General features: G+C 43.9%; 1 protein-coding gene across 1 annotated transcript in view; it reads right to left on the bottom strand.

Annotated features, from left to right (window-relative positions):
- CIMIP6 (ciliary microtubule inner protein 6) overlaps positions 1 to 17,903 on the bottom strand; it is a 208,385-nt gene extending 190,482 nt beyond the window's left edge. The window contains exon 1 of the mRNA XM_069608233.1: positions 17,674 to 17,903. Coding sequence (XP_069464334.1) covers positions 17,674 to 17,732 — 59 coding nt within the window. The 5' untranslated portion in view covers positions 17,733 to 17,903. The remainder of the gene's footprint in view (positions 1 to 17,673) is intronic.
- Positions 17,904 to 18,120: the final 217 nt, after the last annotated feature.

The raw sequence follows: 18,120 nt of genomic DNA, 5'->3' as shown, positions 1-18,120 counted from the left end.
TACCATTGTGAAGTTTGAGTGAGGGACACCGGACCAAATATGAGGGCAAAGTTTGTAGTTTTTTTATGTGGGAAGCGACTTCCCTCTATATCATGGTACGAGAGACACAATGTTCTAGTGGTTATCCAATGAAACTCAAACAATTTTGATTTAGCTTTATCTGAATTATGTAATAATAATTCCAGTGAAACATCTGCCGAATTTAACACATGATAGACCTTCGAGAGCCATAACTTGATAAATGATTGATTAGTCGCAAAAATGTATTTTGTTTGAGTTTTCAACAAAACATTTAGAGTAGTCGAGACCAAACATTTCCTAAAAAACGATCACAAGCGCCAGTTGTACATAGCCAGCATAAAAATGAACCTGACAAAAGAGTACACTAACCACTAGCTACGGACCTCTATCACACCATAAGGGCTACTTATCAACAATATTTCAAAGTGGAGATTTCATTAGATTATATCTATCACCACAGTCAAGATAGTATATTAAACATATTTTAATCATATTTTCACAGATCTTAAAATACATAAAAAACGATTTAGGGCGTTCATCAATTGTATATTGGCACAAAAGAGAGAAGAAGAAAACACTGATTTGCATTTTTGGCTGTTATCAAAAAAACAAAACAAAAATGCATTCACAATTTACTGACAACCGTTGGTTTAAGTGGTGTTAGTAGCAAGAAATGCAAATCAGTGTTTTCTTCGTCTCTCTTTTGTGCCAATACACAATTGATGAACGCCCTAAATGTTTTTTTTATGTATTTTAAGATCTGTGAAAATATGATTAAAATATGTTGAATATACTATCTTGACTGTGGTGATAGATATAATCTAATGAAATCTCCACTTTGAGAAATATTGTTGATAAGTAGCCCCTATGCTGTGATAGAGGTGGGTAGCTAGTGGTTAGTGTACTCTTTTGTCAGGTGTATTTCTCCTCACATACCACAGCCCACTTTACAAAAAATTGAGGAACCCTTGTTTTGTTCAAAACACTTGTTTACCCTTATAGGACGACCCTTTTGGTCGGTAGAACATTAGCGATACTATGGAGAATGTAAACTATGTATCATTTTCCGACGATCTATATAAAAAATGTTTGGAGCTACCCTTCATTTTAGGTCCATCCCTGGCACCTACAATAGTAATAACAGCACCGACAAGTACTAATGACCTTGACCTTTTGACCCAAAAGAATAAGAAGCTGATCCGTACAGAATCACACGGCCAACTAATGGTGGAATACCTAAGGGCCGGAGTGATACCTGAGGGTCTTCAAGTAAAAAACATCCCCCGTGTGTTCCTAGATAATCCGAAGTTCATGGGAACATTCAGTGGGGTAGCAAATAAATGCTCTACAGATTGGGTCATATTGGTTATTGAGACGGCAGAGGAGGAATTCAAAAAACAAAAAGAAGACTTACTGATCCTAGAGAAAAAAAATCAATGACGAATCAACAATTCCTGAAACAAAAGTACTGTTGGATAAAAAAGAAGAAGAAATGAAAAAATGTAAAACCTTCACCTTAGAAAAAAAGATTTGGAAGTTAAAGAAAGATATATTTAACTATAAAGAAAAATCCACCTATCAATATCTCAACGCAAGCTTTTTCCAACAGCAAATTGCTAACCAAATGGGAGGGAGGGGTCCCCCGTATAATAGAAGTCACAGTAACAAATTTGTTACCTTTTCCAACTCATCTAACAGCAGCGACACAGACTCTTCAACAGCACAACCCTCAACGAGTTGAGGAAGCCAGACACAAAGAGGTGCCCAACCGCAGTTTTTTCAGGGACAGGGGAAACGAGGGAAGAACAGACAATGGGGCAACCGCACGATGCCAACCACACAGTGGCAACCTCCACAGACCAACTGGTAATACCGGTTTTCAACCTCAGTTCTCATGCCCTGACTGATATAGAAACTAGTGTTTTGACTAAAGGGCTATTTTTTGTTCCTACTAAGATAGCAGATACATTTACAACAGAGGTAGATATGAGAAATTTCTTCAGGTTGGTAAGGCTCAAATATTTTTTCCGCAATCCAAAAGAAGGGTCCACGGCAGATGATAATATAACAGGACTTAAATCTCCCTCGTCCTTTACACCCACATCTAGTATGATTTCTCCAGAGATTCTAACTTTTGAAAATAAAGTAATAAGAGAATCAGACTATCTCTTTAAGAAGAAAAATCAACACAAAGACAATCTCACTCAGGCAGAACGTAGAGCGTTAAAAGATCTTGAAAACAACACTGCCTTTGTAGTGAAACCTGCCGACAAGGGAGGTGGTATTGTATTGTGGGATGTTAATGCATACAACATTGAAAGCGACAAACAATTGGGAAACCAACAATGTTACCGTAAACTAGCTGGCAACCCTACCACAGGATTGACAGAGGAAATAATGAGCCTCATGCAACATGCACATGACCAGAAATGGATTTGTAAAGATGAATTTTGATTTCTGACCAGACCACATTCTACCATACCGGCCTTTTATCTGTTACCCAAAATACATAAGAATGCAACTAATCCCCCAGGCCACTATGTTGTGTCGGCAATAGGTTCACTGTTAGAGCCTCTCTCTAACTATGCAGACTCTTTCCTGAGACCTTTTGTGGCCAAGATGTAATCGTATATCCAAGATACGACAGCTATGTTCCACACTAATGCTAGCTTACACCTTGGAGCTAACGACATCCTGGTTACCCTCGATGTAGAATCGCTGTACACCAACATCCCTCAGGACCACTGCATAGAAGTATTACACCAATATCTTGAGAAAAGGGCAGACCTTACAGTCCCCTCCAATTTCATCATTGAATGTGTAAGGCTGGCATTGACAAAAAACTTTTTCTTATGCAACCAAACTTTTTACCAACAAAAACAAGGTACATCAATGGGGGCCACATTCGCACCGGATCTGGCTAACCTGTATATGGACCACTATGAAACCAACTTCATCTATGCGGTGACCAATCTCTTCCATGACTACATCAGTGTGTGGCACCGTTACATTGATGACGTCTTTATGTTATGGCATGGCAGTCAGGATCAGCTGAATAGCGTTCTTGTGTGGCTCAATGGACAAACCCCAACGATTAAATTCACCATGGCTTATAGCAGTGATAATATCGCTTTCCTTGATTTAAAGATCTTCAAAAAAGCAGATCATTTGGGCACCACACTATTCAAAAAACCCACAGACAAGAACACACTACTACTTTTTAGTAGTTTTCACCCGTCTAGTTTACAAGAAAATTTGCCATATGGACCATTTTTGAGAATTCGACGTAACTGCAGCGAAATTACTGACTTTAAAACCAACAGCCAGGAACATAGTGAGAAACTACGATATAGACAATATCCCCGTAAAATCATTAAGAGATCTATGAAAAGGGCCAGGAATGCCAATTGTGAGGTTATTCTACAGAAACACACAAAACCGCAGGAAGAAGGAATCACATGTGTCTCATCTTTTTCCCCTCTGAGTAATGATCTGAAAAGGATCATACTCAGAAATTGGAAAACTGTTCAAACTGAAGACTTCAGACCCAATTGTCCCAGATTTGCTTTCAAACGGATGCCAAACCGTTGAGATAAATTAGTCCACACTTACCCCATGAATAAAAACGAGATATGAACACAGTCCACACTGTGGGGACTTCCACCAGTTAGCGGACACTATGCATGTGGACAATGCTCGGTCTGTCATCTGACCAAAAACTTGAAACAAATTGACCTCAATGGTCGGATGTGGAAATATAGATCGTTCTCAAACTGTCTGACCAAGTGGATCATCTATGGGATAAAATGCCCCTGTGGGTTAATATACGTAGGCAAAACTATTAGGTCTGTCAAATTGCAAATTGGCGAACATCGTTCCGCCATTCGCAATGGAACCCCTGATAAACCATTAATAGCCCACTATCTGGAGGCCAAGCACACCTGCGAGGATATGTTCTCGTTTGTCATTCAAACAACCAAAGCCCACCCACGAGGTAGCAACAGAGATCTGTCCCTTAAAAAACTGGAACAGAAATGGATCTACAACCTTAAAACAGCCCAATCCGGTTTAAACATTGCCATTGAATGGAATCTCTTTATCCATTAATACCCCATACACCCACTTGGGCCTGAACAGATCTACTCTTGGTACATTTTCAGCACGTCAGATCACAGATGATTTCATATCAATAGATGAGATATAACAGAGATACATCTATATCCAGATACTGTAACTCTATATATATGACTTATCAGGCCATTAGGGGTAATACACATATCACCAGACACAATATTGTTCATCATCTAGGTTTGAATTATTCATGTAGGTGCATCTCTGATATTAGTTATTCATCCAGAGACATTACACATTATTATATCCCGTATGCTGAGTTATTTTACAGAATCTACGTAATTCTGGCTACATACATAAAGAAACACCACCATGGCACTACTTGTCACCCACACAACAGGCGCCTGACACCACTTTTGAATATAATGACTACGTCACAGACATGCTGGCCTGACGTCTGGTGTCGGATTGATACACATGGAGAATGCTTCCCCATGTTTGTTGATAGGGTGGCCTGCGTGGCCCCTCGACTTCCATGTGGTTCTGCACACCGCATTTTGTTCATCCATTACAAGATGGCACATTTCCTGAACCGTATGTTGGTAGTCCCTCTTCGGTTTCCATGGCATCATGCTGGAATAGAATGGCTACGGCATTGACATGCCGTCCTGACGCCCGGTGTCGGATTCACACACATGGAGAACAATTCCCCATGGTTATTTATGAGGTGATCTGCTTAACTTCTCGACCTCCATGTGGTTGTGACATGTTTGGGTCTGCACACCACATTCTATCCATCCATTACAAGATGGCCTATCTTTTTAACCGCATGCTTGTAGTCCCTCCTTGGTTTAAATGGCACGAACGCCGGCAGTCCGCTGTTGATATTCAGGGTTGATCCCTGAACACACAGATACCGCACGGACGGAGTCGTCTTGAGCAGCGGAACGTTTTGCCTCGAGTATTTACACAAGAGGTAAGCTAAAACGATTCTTAACTACAAATAAGAAGGAACAACACGGCACTCACACACGAGCCGTGTTTTGACCTGCTCTCCTTGTCCCCATACAGGGCGAGCAATTGGGAATGCAACACGCAAATCCACCCTTTATAACAACACGGGAGAGACAAACTGAGATAGAATCCGGGAGAATGCACCCGCAAGTAAGTGTTGGATACTTCTCCCCATTAGTTGTTCATAAACACCAATGGGAGAAATAACACAACTGCCTTTTTTCGATCACTTACAGATTCTGTGATGCATCGTGGGATTTGTAGTGCCTTAATATCTATGCAACATATGTCTATTATTCAACACGCAATTTGGGAATCCCCAATCCTGTTTATATTCATACAAGACGGTGAATACCTATCACTAATATAGAAAATTATGACAGCAATTGAGTTTATGTCATATTATTATTTGATTCCAAATATGTATTGATTTACAGCCTGAATTACCTTGACGGACCAAACCACCGCCATTATTAGACTGACCGATGCAATCGCCACGCCCTCCACACCCCAAGAAATTAACATAAGGTTAGCAAGTTGGCTACTTTTCATTTTTTCTATGACCATAACACCACTGGTACAAGATTTTTAGATGTATTGAGTAAGTCTTATACCTTTTTTTTAAACCAATTGCGTCCTGAAGACAGGTCCTGGGACACTATTGATGAGCTGTAGACCGCAACAGTGCTGTCCTTGGCCCCAGAAACACATCAAATTGTTGACGCCATTATACTATGTTTGTGTATAATTGCAATGTGATCATCACACATTATTACTAACACCACTTAAACCAACGATTGTCAGTAAATTGTGAATGGATTTTTTTTTTTTTGATAACAGCCAAAAATGCAAATCGGTGTTTTCTTCTTCTCTCTTTTGTGGCAATATACAATTGATGAACGCCCTAAATGGTTTTTTATGTATTTTAAGATCTGTGAAAATATGATTAAAATTTGTTGAATATGTTGACTTTGGTGATAGATATAATCTAATGAAATCTCCACTTTGAGAAATATTAGTGGTTAGTGTACTCTTTTGTCAGGTGTATTTCTCCTCACATACCACAGCCCCCTTTACAAAAAATTGAGGAACACTTGTTTTGCTCAAAACACTTGTTTACCCTGCATAGAAACTAAGCCTAATTTGTACCTTATCCAGGCGGACGGTATGCAGTTTGGTAGATGTAATATACGCCGCCAGTATTTTGCTTCCCATTTTGAGAATTGAAAGGGCGAATTGACATTTAGTGTTTGTAGACCATATAAGAGAGCCAGTATTGTTTTCATGTTCCAGAAGTGCCATGCAGGCATAATTGAGAATTTTCCATATTTGTACATAATGATTCTGGCTTGTGAGATGGATGAAGTGAGCCTCGTTTCTAGTTGTGCTAAATGGCCTGGTGCATGGTAGGGGCCCTCAAACAATATACCAATATAGGTGTATTGAGGCACCATTTTTATGAGAGACTGATTGAAGGTCCAAACATATGATAAAGGACCGAGACGCCTAGGTGAATATGCGACAATTAGGGCCTCATTACACGGTAGGCGGTGGACCAAGGTGCTATTATCACCTTGGTCCATGCCGGTAAATTACCGGCACCGCATTGGCGGAAAGGGGAATTACCACCCTACTCCAAGGTTGGTGGGGCAGTAATTCCCCCTTCCACCATTGCCCTTCCCCATTCCCATTTTTGCCCCATAGGGCATAATGGAAATGGGGAAGGTGCTAATTACGGTACCGCAAATTTGCGGTGCCGTAATTAGCACCAAGGTCCCTTTGCGGGTTGGGTTTTAACGCCTGCAAAAAGCAGGCGTTAAATTCCCCAACCCGCAAAGGGACCTCGTAGTACGACGGTAAAGGTTAACGGTCACCGTTACCATTAACGGTGACCGTTAACCCTTACCGCCGTCCGTGTAATGAGGCCCTTAGTGTTTTACTTATGTTGATTTTCAACTAATTCTTTTGGGTATAAATAAAAAAAGCGTCCAAAAGGCGCTGCAATCCTAGTTGTGTTTTTCAGATGAGGACTAAGTCATCTGCATACATAAGTGTTTGGGTGGGTTGATTGTTAAGTTTTGAAGAATCCGACACCACATCAGTCAAAGCAAATCTGACATCTTAGATGAAATAATTGAAGATTGCAGAGGCTAATAGGCATTTTAGACCCTGTGAGGTGCTAATCTGGTCGGATAGTAAACCATTCAACGAGAGACAAACTCAGATGCAAGTAGGGGAGTGTAACCAAAGGATAACATCATACAATGTTACAGGGCAATGATCTTTACGAAGCTTTGATAGCAGGAGCAACCGACTCACCGAGTCGAAGGCAGCATTGAGATCGACAAAGGCAAAAAACACCTGCTCTTTATGCATATGACATTGCATTTTAATGGAGTTAAGAGCAAATAGATTTATAGTTGTACCCATGCCTGCAACGAATCCTGTCTGATGGGGATCACGAAGCTGAGAATGTAGAGTCCAGGCACTGAATTCAGAAAGAATCAGTTGGGTAAAAACTTTCCCTGGCGCCTCCAATAAGGCGATGGGCCGATAGTTGGCAGGCACACTACGATCACCCTTCTTGAAAATGGGAATGATTATTGAGGTTTTCCAAGATAGAGGGATGGAGCGTATTGTTAAAATGTCCTCAAAGATGGTATATAGAATGTTTGCCCATTCATCTGGGTGGGCTTTAAACATGAAATTTGATAGCCCATTCGGACCCATTGCCTTAGAGGAAATAGCCTGCATGATGATAACACAAATGATTTCTTCAGACATCTGTTTGTGCCATGGAGAACAGGATGTGGGTATATACACTATTTTTGCAAATGCTGGCTCGGCATACAAAGAGGAAAAATGGGACATCCAGGCTGATTCATTGGCGCAGTTCATTTGTGCGTCTCCCTGGAGATGACATCTACGGTCATTCAGCAATTGCCACATATCGGTGGAGTTTTTGTTGGACATGGTGGTTTGCATTGTCTCACAGTCGTGTTGAAATTGTGCCGCTTTCCTGCTCCTTAACCAATTTTTGTAACAGCATTTAGCTGTTTTTAAATGCTGCCAGCACAGAGGATCTTGTGATGATGCTTATTTTTTCTTGGGTTTTTTAAACTCTGCTTTTACACGGTGAGTATCAACATCAAAGGTGTGTGGGTGTCGAATTTGATTATGACGTGGAATGGTAATGGTCTTCATGAATGGTTTTAGAAGGTCAGAGTATTGCTCAGTATTGAATTGCAATGCATTATATTCCACTATATTTTTGAAAGTAGTTAATGTAACTGGGTTCCACCAGAGACGACTTCTTGCTGAGTTAACTGTCGCCTCTACTTGCAGGACCGGTTTATCTCTAATTTTCCATGTGATATGTGCAACTAATAGTCTGTGGACACTATGAGGGTGGTCACTGATGACACATTTTTTTACATTTTGGAACAATTGGGAACTCATGTAAATGTAATTGATGGTACTTGTGCTCGTCCCACGATGCCACGTGTAGTTAGAGGGCAAATCCCCCTCAACCAAACCGTTGAGCATGTGAAAATTGCGATCTTGCATGATATTAATCCATCTCTGAGCATCATGGGTGTTACCAGACGGATTCCAGCAGTCCAAATTAAGATCAACCGCGATGATTGTGTCTGTGATTGCGTGGTTCACCAGTATCATGTCCAAAATCATGGTTAAGCCATCATAAAAGATGTCATCATACATTATAGCAGTATTTCGATAAATGTTAACTAATGCTATCACCTGAGTGTGACTAGTAATTTGGACTAGCTGGATCTTAGCCCCAAAAGATGACCATGGCTTGACACTAAGGCCACTAGAAATGTGCACTGCCACGAGAAGGCCTGAAGATTGTCTGCCACCACAGGGGAGAGCTGGAAGCAGGGTGATGTCATAGCCATCCCATAGTGGGCAGGTGATAAGCCAAGTTTATTGTAGAGCTATCACATGATGAGTACCTGACAAGTTAGCAATAGATGAATGTAAATGGGAATTACCCCTGGTGCTCCAGCTTGCAATTTTCAGAATGGCGGGGGCAGGTAATGTTGGTGGTGTTAAGACTTGATGGTCGTGAAGATTATGGGGCCTCTATCCCCAAATCCCGCACAGGGAGATACACAATAACTCCCTGAGCGATATTTGAGGCCACAGGTATTTGAGTGCCGGAAATGCCAGGAACCAGGAACACCGGCGACCCCCGACCGCTGTCAGGCAAGCAATGGGTAAGTACAATGACAAGGAAAACTAACGAGAAACAGAATGTACCTTAATACTAAAGGGCTTACCAAGGTGGAGGAGCCTGAGTCCCAAGTAGGACAGACAGGGTGGAAGGTGTTCTATGCAGCAGCAGAGTGCGACTGGCAGCGGCAGGTGAAGTATCGCACTGGATGGCAATTCGGATGGACTTACACCACAATACCTGCGTGGGCGAAAATGACAAGTTCGGGAATAGCAGAGTGTGGAGATCCGTGAACAATCTTCTAGGAGTTCCGAGGTCGAGACCAGCCGTGTACGCCAAATCCAAGGGGTAATCCAAAGGAATCCAGAAACAGTCCAAAAGTCTGGTGACAACAGAGCAGAACGATAACCAAGGGCTTAGCAAGAAGGAGTCCAAGAAAACAGTCCGAAGTTCAATACCGTGATCGTAATACCAGAAACACCAAACAGTGCTAAAACGAGTCCGCTGTGAAGCACTGAGCGAGCGTTCCCCCACAGTTTTTGAATGGGTAGAGGAGAATCAGGTGACAGCGTCACATGACGTGCGGTCCTGCACGCTTCCTTGTCACGTGATCCAAAGTAACAACATACTGCCGGGTCTTTCTGGTCACGTGACAATGCAGCGGGAGGGGCCGGCGGCTCCGCCGACCAGCTGCGAGACGCCAGGGTAGCTGCCACTGGCGCAACAGATGCAACAGGTTAGCGTGCCCATACCCAACAGGCTGCCTCCAGGTGCCCTGCTTGTGCATGACAACCTGTCACTGCTGCCGCTCTGCGTGAGTGATTGGGGATATATGGGTGGGGGGTGGAGGTGGACCGGGACCAGAGAGGGGAGTAACAGTAGACCTGTGGGTGCCCGTCTGTGGGGTATGTCGGACGGACGGCATAACAGGTGGTTAATGCTGTTGAGTGGAGACACACTGGGTATCTAGATTGACTCTGTTCACTCCTTGGTAAATGTTTGGTTTCAAGATGATATTTTAGGTTTTAGGTTGGGCACATTCTGGGTCCTCTGCTAAAACGAAACCCATATCGAACAATTGCATCCTGCATCGCCAAATGGAATCCCAAACTACACCGGAGGGGATCCATAATCTCACTACTGAACGTGTGAGGTCAGAGATGAATTCTATTTGGTCAATGTCCTGTGTTGTCAAATTGCACAACTCAGGAACATCTCCAAAGAGGTTCAAAACACTCTGGTGATTCAGGTCATAGATGGGGAAATTCCCATCTCTGCATTTTAAGATGAAGGTATGAAAATTTGTTCGGCGTGGATGCAGGTGGCATGAGGCTGACTGCAAGTTGTGTTTCTGTGGCATCCATTTTAATTTTGAGGTATCAGCGCTTGTGCTCGGATGAGCACAACGCAATTCCTCCTTCATGTGTTGTTCAGTATATAGGGGAGTATGTGGGATTTGACCACTGGATGCGGCCGCAGCAGGAGGGAGACTGCTTTGCACCCTGGCCATACTAGTGGCCAAGTATTCATCCACCTTCTGTTTAAAATTCTCAAAACACATTTTGTGATGGTAATACACCTGTTATGTGTGCATGAACCTGGGGGCAAGAGGCAACAGATTGTTTAGTAGTAGGCACAGTGATAGGCACAGGAGCTTGGACACTTGAGAATTGGATTGGCATGGTTGACAAACTTTGGACTGTGGGAACTGATGACAATTCAGTAGGCATAGCAAAAGTTGGACCGAACAAGGCAGCATTTTTTTCTTTAGTAAGGCAAGGTGGTTCTCTGCCTCGTTATTTCGGTCTATGGATAGTACTAACTGTGAAAGAGGCGAAAAAGGACCGCCTAGTCGGTCTTTGTTGCATGGGCCAAGGATAACTGAGGGCCCCAAAGGCAGAGTTGGTGGAAGTGTAGGTATTGGTATTGAAATGGAGGCCTGCCCAATTGTGACAGTTGCTTTGTCTTGTGAAACAGTTGTTTTGCTCAGAGCTTTAAAGAAAGAGTTAAGTGTTTTTTTGGTATGTTTGATGTTTACCATATTTTTCGTTTTTTTCAACAAGAAAAGGGGCTTATTTTGTGCAACTTTGGGATTTCTGACTTTAAGTGCATCTAAGTGGCTTAAACCTTGGCCTGATGGTCGCTCAGGTGCTGGCACCACGTTCACCTGTTCCACCTCTATAAAACTAGCTTGGGGCGAATGAACAATGGATACATTCTTTGAATTAGGAGTGGGGGTAGAACACATACAGGACACATACTTATGATAAGGCGTATAATACCAGAAATCAGGGGTAGAGCACAAGAACCTGGGGCCACCTCCTGATGAGAGGTGTATGCTTGTGCACTAGACTTGGCAGAGTTATGAACATCAACATATTCTACCGAATTATCCACAGCATTAAATTCCCTAGGCAAAAGAACACTCTTAGACTGTATGGACGGGTAATGTGCTGATAACCACTTCGTCAAATTGTTTTGACTGGTGAGAGACCTTTGTATCAAGTGACTCAAAGAGTTTACACAAACTCATGACAGTGGTGTTGATAGCAATTAGAGCCGGTTGAATCATGGTTGAATGTTTTAAAAATAAATCAGATGGGACTGTTTTGGTTGTTTTGGGTGTGGGTAGGGCAAAATAGTGTAACATAGAATTGCGAATGTCTGCCTGGGACTGTGAGTTGCGCCATCCTCACCCACATGAGAACCCTCACCAGGCTGGTTATTATCCCTCCATAATATTGGGGATTCGCATTGGCTTGCGTGAATGGACAAACCAGTTTGCTCATGAGACAAGGGGGGGAAGTTTATTGGAGAAATGGCAATACGTGAAGAGAAAAGTCGCGGGCAATGTTTGGTCAACGCTAACATCGTATTGTCAGAGAGTGGTTGCATATTTACTCTTGCACATGGTGTATTCGCAGGAGCTGGCATATTGTTGACCTCTGAAGAACAAGATTTGTTGTTGCTAATAAGGTGAGACGTCGACATAGATGAAATAGAGACAATAGATTCATTCATATGTTCGTCAAAAGTAAATTTGGATTTTGGACAAGATGACACACAAGTTGGAGTGATAGAAATAGCAGTGTAAAATTTTTGATGGGGAACTTCAGAATCAACCTGGCTTAATTGGTTTGATTGTTTCGACATTAATGTTAAGTGTGGAATGTTAAACGGCATACTTGTTGTTAGCTTATGTGCCATTATTATATCAGATCACAATGGACAGAACACAGAACAAGACTGGTGACAAACCAGAAACATTTAAATAAAATAAGGCTAAATCAACAAAATACGCACAAAATTTGCAATCAGCAAATAAATTGGGAAATCGCTGATTGCGTCTTACTTTTGTAGGAGTGTCAGCTCACAGAGAACAGAAATCACAAGGGGAGCAAGACGCAATTTTTGGGGCACCGCTCCACCGCACCACTGCGCGGCTAAGTGGACAAGAGGTACTCTCCCGGTACTCCCAATAGTGCGCGCGCACTGTGCGCGAGCTTGCTCGTGATATGGGAGATTGCTGATGACGTTAGGAATGGGCGTTTCGTTTTCCTCCAAAAGTCCTTGGAACAGGCAGCAGACAAATCCAACGGCAATCCTGTTGCAGAGTGTAGCGGACAAGCAGTACTCTCCCAGTACTCCCAGAAGGGGTGTTGGCTTTCTGAGAATGGTTGTTGTTCTACCTGTGGGTATTAGATTTAGCCCCCCCCATGGCTGGATCTTCCAAAAGGGCTGCTCCCCCTTTTTTTGGTTTTCATTGTTGGAGGGTCTGGGGCCCTGTGAGCTTTTGCGTTTTTTGGGGGTTATCTGCGCGGTCTCTTCTTCTGAAGGAGGCTCTCTGTTTAACATGTATTAGTCGTTCTGGACCTCGTCCCATTCTATGGCTGGCCTCTCCGACATGCTTCTCCTGAATCTAATGTCATATGCTAGCCAGGTTTTCCCTTTTTGAGCGATTTTTACTCCTCTGATTTTGTCCACGTATGCCCATAATTTTCGGCCATCGTGGGGGAATTTTTCTCAAGATGGCAAAAGCCTGTAGCCAGTTGTCCCAATTCTGTTTTACCTGGGCGTTTCTGGCTATGGCTTTCTCCTCTATCTTTTTGGGGTCCCTAAAAGCATCCTTCCCTTTGCATTGGGCTTCTATCAACGAAAAGATCTCGAACTCTTTCGCCCATATGGCTTCTTTGATTGTTATGTCAATGTTCCATGCTAGACACCTTTTGTATCTGTTCTATATTTCTGCTTGAAAAGATTTAGGTTTTTGGTCTAATTGGGAACTACTAATCATAACCGTCTCTGGTGAGTTGTTGTTGCTTGCTCCTGACTGTCCTGGGCTATTTGTAATGGGGACTGACCATGCTTTTAAAGCACCCGTTGCGTCAGGAGCTGTCATATTTGGCGTAGTTAAAACTGTGACGGCTGATGTTGGTGTTGTTGGCACCTGTGTTATTGGTGTTGCTGGCATTGGTGCTGCTGCAGCTGCTGCTGGTGGGGGGGTGGTAACTGTGATGTCCGGTACTAGTGGTGAGGTGGGGTCTGCATGCCTGGACTCGGCTGTGTGAAGGGTTTGTTTGCCCCTAATTACTAGCAATAATTGCTGCATCTCACTCATGTTCTCGTACAATTTAGACAGTTTTTTGTTACCTTTTCCCATGCCTTCCGCAGACTTCCTTCTTTTTGCCGGTGTCGTCTCGTCCCCATGACTGGTTGGTATGGGGACCCCTTCTTTTGGTAAGCTGTATATATTTTCTCTGACCCAGGCCCAGCCGTAGTGCTCCGCTGCCTCCATGGCTGCTAGCAAGTGGGGTGATTTTGATTTCTGGGACGGTGCTGGAGGTTGATTTTCACTTGGGACCCGTGTCTTTTTAGGTCTGCAAAGCTGAAATAGACACGGATGCCTGTGTCTGGGCGCTTTTTTTGTTTTTTCTCCGCGCTCGTTCGTGCCGGCCTTGGATCCTGCTTCTACACGCGTTTTCTGTTTCAGCGCGGTTTCTTGCTGTTCGCCTGTAGTTGCAAGTTTTCTGAACAGTACAATGTTCAAAGGAGGGGAGAAAAGGCGCTGCGTAAGCAGTGAACTTTTAAAGACTGCTAAAGAAGCAAAGTGTGGAAGACGCTGAGTGAACAGCAAACCTTTTGTCAGTTTGGGTCCCCGTTCAGGGTCCACAAACAGATTGTGTTCTCTTAGAGCATTCTGCTCTTATGTGTATAGTAGTGTGGGCTGTGCGCCAGCCCCCGGCCGGTTAGCCGACATGCCACATCACCCAAGCAAGACAAGCAGCACACTGCCTCCAAGTCAAGGACTGCATTACATTTAAAATTCTCACCACAGCCCACAAATGCATAAACAATACAGCCCCGACCTATCTTGCTGAAACTCTCACGAAAGCCACATCAGGTAGACCCATCAGATCCCTCTATTCTAACCAACTCACCATCCCACGCATCAACAAAGAGAAGGCTGGAGGGATAGGCTTCCCCTATTTAGCCCCCAAGCTAAGGAACGCCCTCCCCACTTCCTAACTCACCACCTTCCACTGTAACTAGCGTCACTGTAACAAGCGCTAAACCTGAACATGGATATTTAACTTAGCAACAGCTCATGTAACAAATTGCTAAATGGTCGCCATGTTATGTAACTAAGCTAATCCTGCATGTAACAAGCGCCATGTTGTTTACGGGCTGCTGTGTGCTCTACAAATGTGAATAAATAAATAAATAATGTCTGGCCCCCTGAGGAGGGGGCAGGTCTTTGAACCTGGGCCCTGCATGCCTGTTGATTTTCCATAGGTGCTTACCACCTTGTTGTTTGGAGGAAGGGTGAGGCGCTTGTCCACACTTCACCCTTCCTCGGCTTTGTGTGACAGAGACTGCGTGTCTCTGCGCTTGTGGGGGAGAGGAGCAGGCGTGGAGGCGGGAGCTGCCCCTCTCCTAGCCTACTTGATGGTAACATTTACTCTGCCTCGCCTTGGGCGGCCCTGCGGCATTGCCCAAAAGTGAGACAGGCGCCACTCATTCTCACAAAAATACCAGAAGGGGTGTGGCACAAATTGGGTCTAGATTTCATTGGACCAGTAGAAGCCATGTTGCCAGACCACAGATACAGAATAGGAATGATTGACTATTTCTCCAAATGGGCAGAAGCAGAATTTGTATCAGACATCACCACAGTTATAGACATCCTGACTGCTGTGTTTCAAAGAGAAGGCTTGCCCAAGGAGATAGGGACAGACAATGGGGCCCAGTTGATCTCTAGAGAGATGGAGACATTCTTAACGGGCAATAACATTAAACAGATTAAAGCCTCTTTATGTCATCCCCAGGCAAATGGACGGGTTGAAAGGACCAACAGATTCATCAAAGGTGCATTAAAGTAAGCCATGGTCTCAGGTATGTACCTGTACAAAACAGTAAAAGAGGCTATTGCATCTCACCGCTTTACCCCAAACAGGATCACCAATCGGTCTCCTTTGCACATGCTGCGGGGCAGAAGGGCGATGGCCACTTTGGTACCTACATGGTTAAACAGAGTAATGGAGGATGAAGACGTGGAAATGGAAGATGTTGTGCAGAGCATGTTAAGGAGCAAGCCAACCATGAAGAGGAGTGATGACAGAAGAGCAACCCAGAGAACAGAAGTACAGGAAGCAGAGTTAGTCAAGATTAGTCTACCCCACAAGGATCAAGTCTTGGGGTCCAGGTTCAGCAAACCAATCGGAGTTATGCAGAAGGGTTCAAACCATGTGTGCATCCAAGATGGAAAGAGATGGAACCTGGAAAATGTTGCTATGTATGAGAGAAGGTCCAGTGAATCAAGAAAGTCTAGATCAAGGGGCACAAGAGAATGGTCTTGGCATCACGCCTGACAGCAGCACAGCAGATCCGGTATGGGAGCAGGTCCCAGGAAGGAAGGAGAACCAAGTCAACAGAGGCGGTTCAAGGGGAAAGGAACACTGTAAATGCAAATTATAACAGCAGAGCGGCACCTATTCCTGGGGCACCTAGCAGTGCAATCTATGAAGGATGCCCACATCGCGAGAAACGGAGGCTAGCAAGGTATGAGGACTTTGGGACAGAGTGGGACCAAGTTGCTGAGATATGTGGAGTTAGAGTCTTGCGAGGGCCCGCGTTGGAAGCAGTCTCACGAGACTCTTGAGAGCGTGAGCGAGATGACGCAGCGCAGCGCGAGTCCCGTGAAAAGCTATGACTTCAGGCAGAGCGGCCTCCCGGCACTCCTCCTATTTGTGAAGACATTTAAAACCCAAGCCAGTTAAAGACACGCTATTATTGCCTCATTGGTGAACATTTGGAGCAGTGAAGCAACTGCTTGGTTTGCCACCATCTACCAATAAATCTGTTGCAGCAGCCACAGTGTTCAGCCTCCTCATTACACAACAGATGCGTTCTAGCAGAGCCGGAACAGAAGTGTCCTGGAAGTGCTCATGATGCTTGGGGCACTCATGTACTATGGAGAAAGGGACCCTAAAAGTCCCAGAAAATGTTTAAACTATTCAAAATGCACCTGAAATCATTGCAATAATGCTTACAATAACACAGAAAAATCCCAAGGACATCTAGAAAAAAGGCTCTGAAATAAAAATTAAAAAACGAAACCTCGGATATACCCATGCCTTTGTGGGTTCCGACAATGATCAGTCGTATTTTAGGGTTCTGAATTGAATGAAAGTGCTTAACTTTACAAAATGGTCCCTTTTTTATTTGGAAAATCGGGCCACTATCATGAGGCCCCGCGACATGTTCTGCGTTCACTTCTTTAGGCAGATCCATGACTTGCCCTAAGCGTTGACTATTCAGTCAGAAGGCAACTGCTCTGATATCTCGTGGACTATGAATTGCTAAGTAAAATGGCGGGCCTATTAAGGGTATGTACATAGAGTTGCACCAGCGACGTAGTTTGTCATTTTGAATTAAAAATTGAATCACTGATATCGCGTTTTACGTGTGCTTTGGCCCTGTGTTTATTAGCCAGCAATTTACAGCGCGTTTCCAGGAGTCTGACAAAATAGTGATGCTAACATACGCACACCAATGGATTTTAAGCAGAGACTGACCACTACATCTACAGAGTGCTATATAGAGAGATGATGCATGCGTGGGAGAGCCCCCGATGGAGAAAAAAAATGAAAGCTCGGACGTAAACACAAGTGTACTTCTGTAGCTGGGTGGAGATAAATAGATCGATGTAAACTATAAAGAATGATATTTGCCTTTAATTTAAATGGGTCAAGTATACTGTCCAGAACACTTTGAGAAAGATGTGACTGTTTGCCCGTATGTTGTTCGCATCCACGTTTTGTTGATTAGGGAAAGATGAGATCACAATGTGAAGAAGCAGTAACACTTACAAAAACTGCTGTGGGGCTTTCTTCTTCCTGGCCATGTAGATTTCCATGGTCTGGTACATGTTTGTGGCGCACAGAGCAGGAGCGATGCTGGTGAACACTCAGAGCTGGCACTAACAGGACTGGGTGAGCTGCTGCCTCCCACACAAGCCACCTGCTGCTGCTTGGTGTTGTTCTACCGTAGCTAGGCAACTAGAGTTGCTCGCGCGCTCCCGGGAAGACCGAAGTGACGTGGAATAGCGCGTGCGTCTCTGTTTTTCATGGGAAGTTGTATCAGGCCACCGAGTGATCACGCAGTTACGCCCAGCGAAGGCGCCAGGGCCTTTTAACTTTTTCGAATGAAAGACCCCTCAGAAATCAGAGGGCGGGGGAGGAAGCAGCAACTGCCCCCATGTTGCAGGTCAGCAGTCATGTAACACGGCAATTTGTTAATTTCTCGATTTTCGTTCA

This window comes from Ambystoma mexicanum, chromosome 4q (assembly GCF_040938575.1).
Source record: "Ambystoma mexicanum isolate Mex_15411 chromosome 4q, UKY_AmexF1_1, whole genome shotgun sequence".
NCBI classification, from domain to species: Eukaryota; Metazoa; Chordata; class Amphibia; order Caudata; family Ambystomatidae; genus Ambystoma; species Ambystoma mexicanum.
Note: the sequence above shows the minus strand (reverse complement) of the source record. Positions and strands in the feature narration are given on the sequence as shown.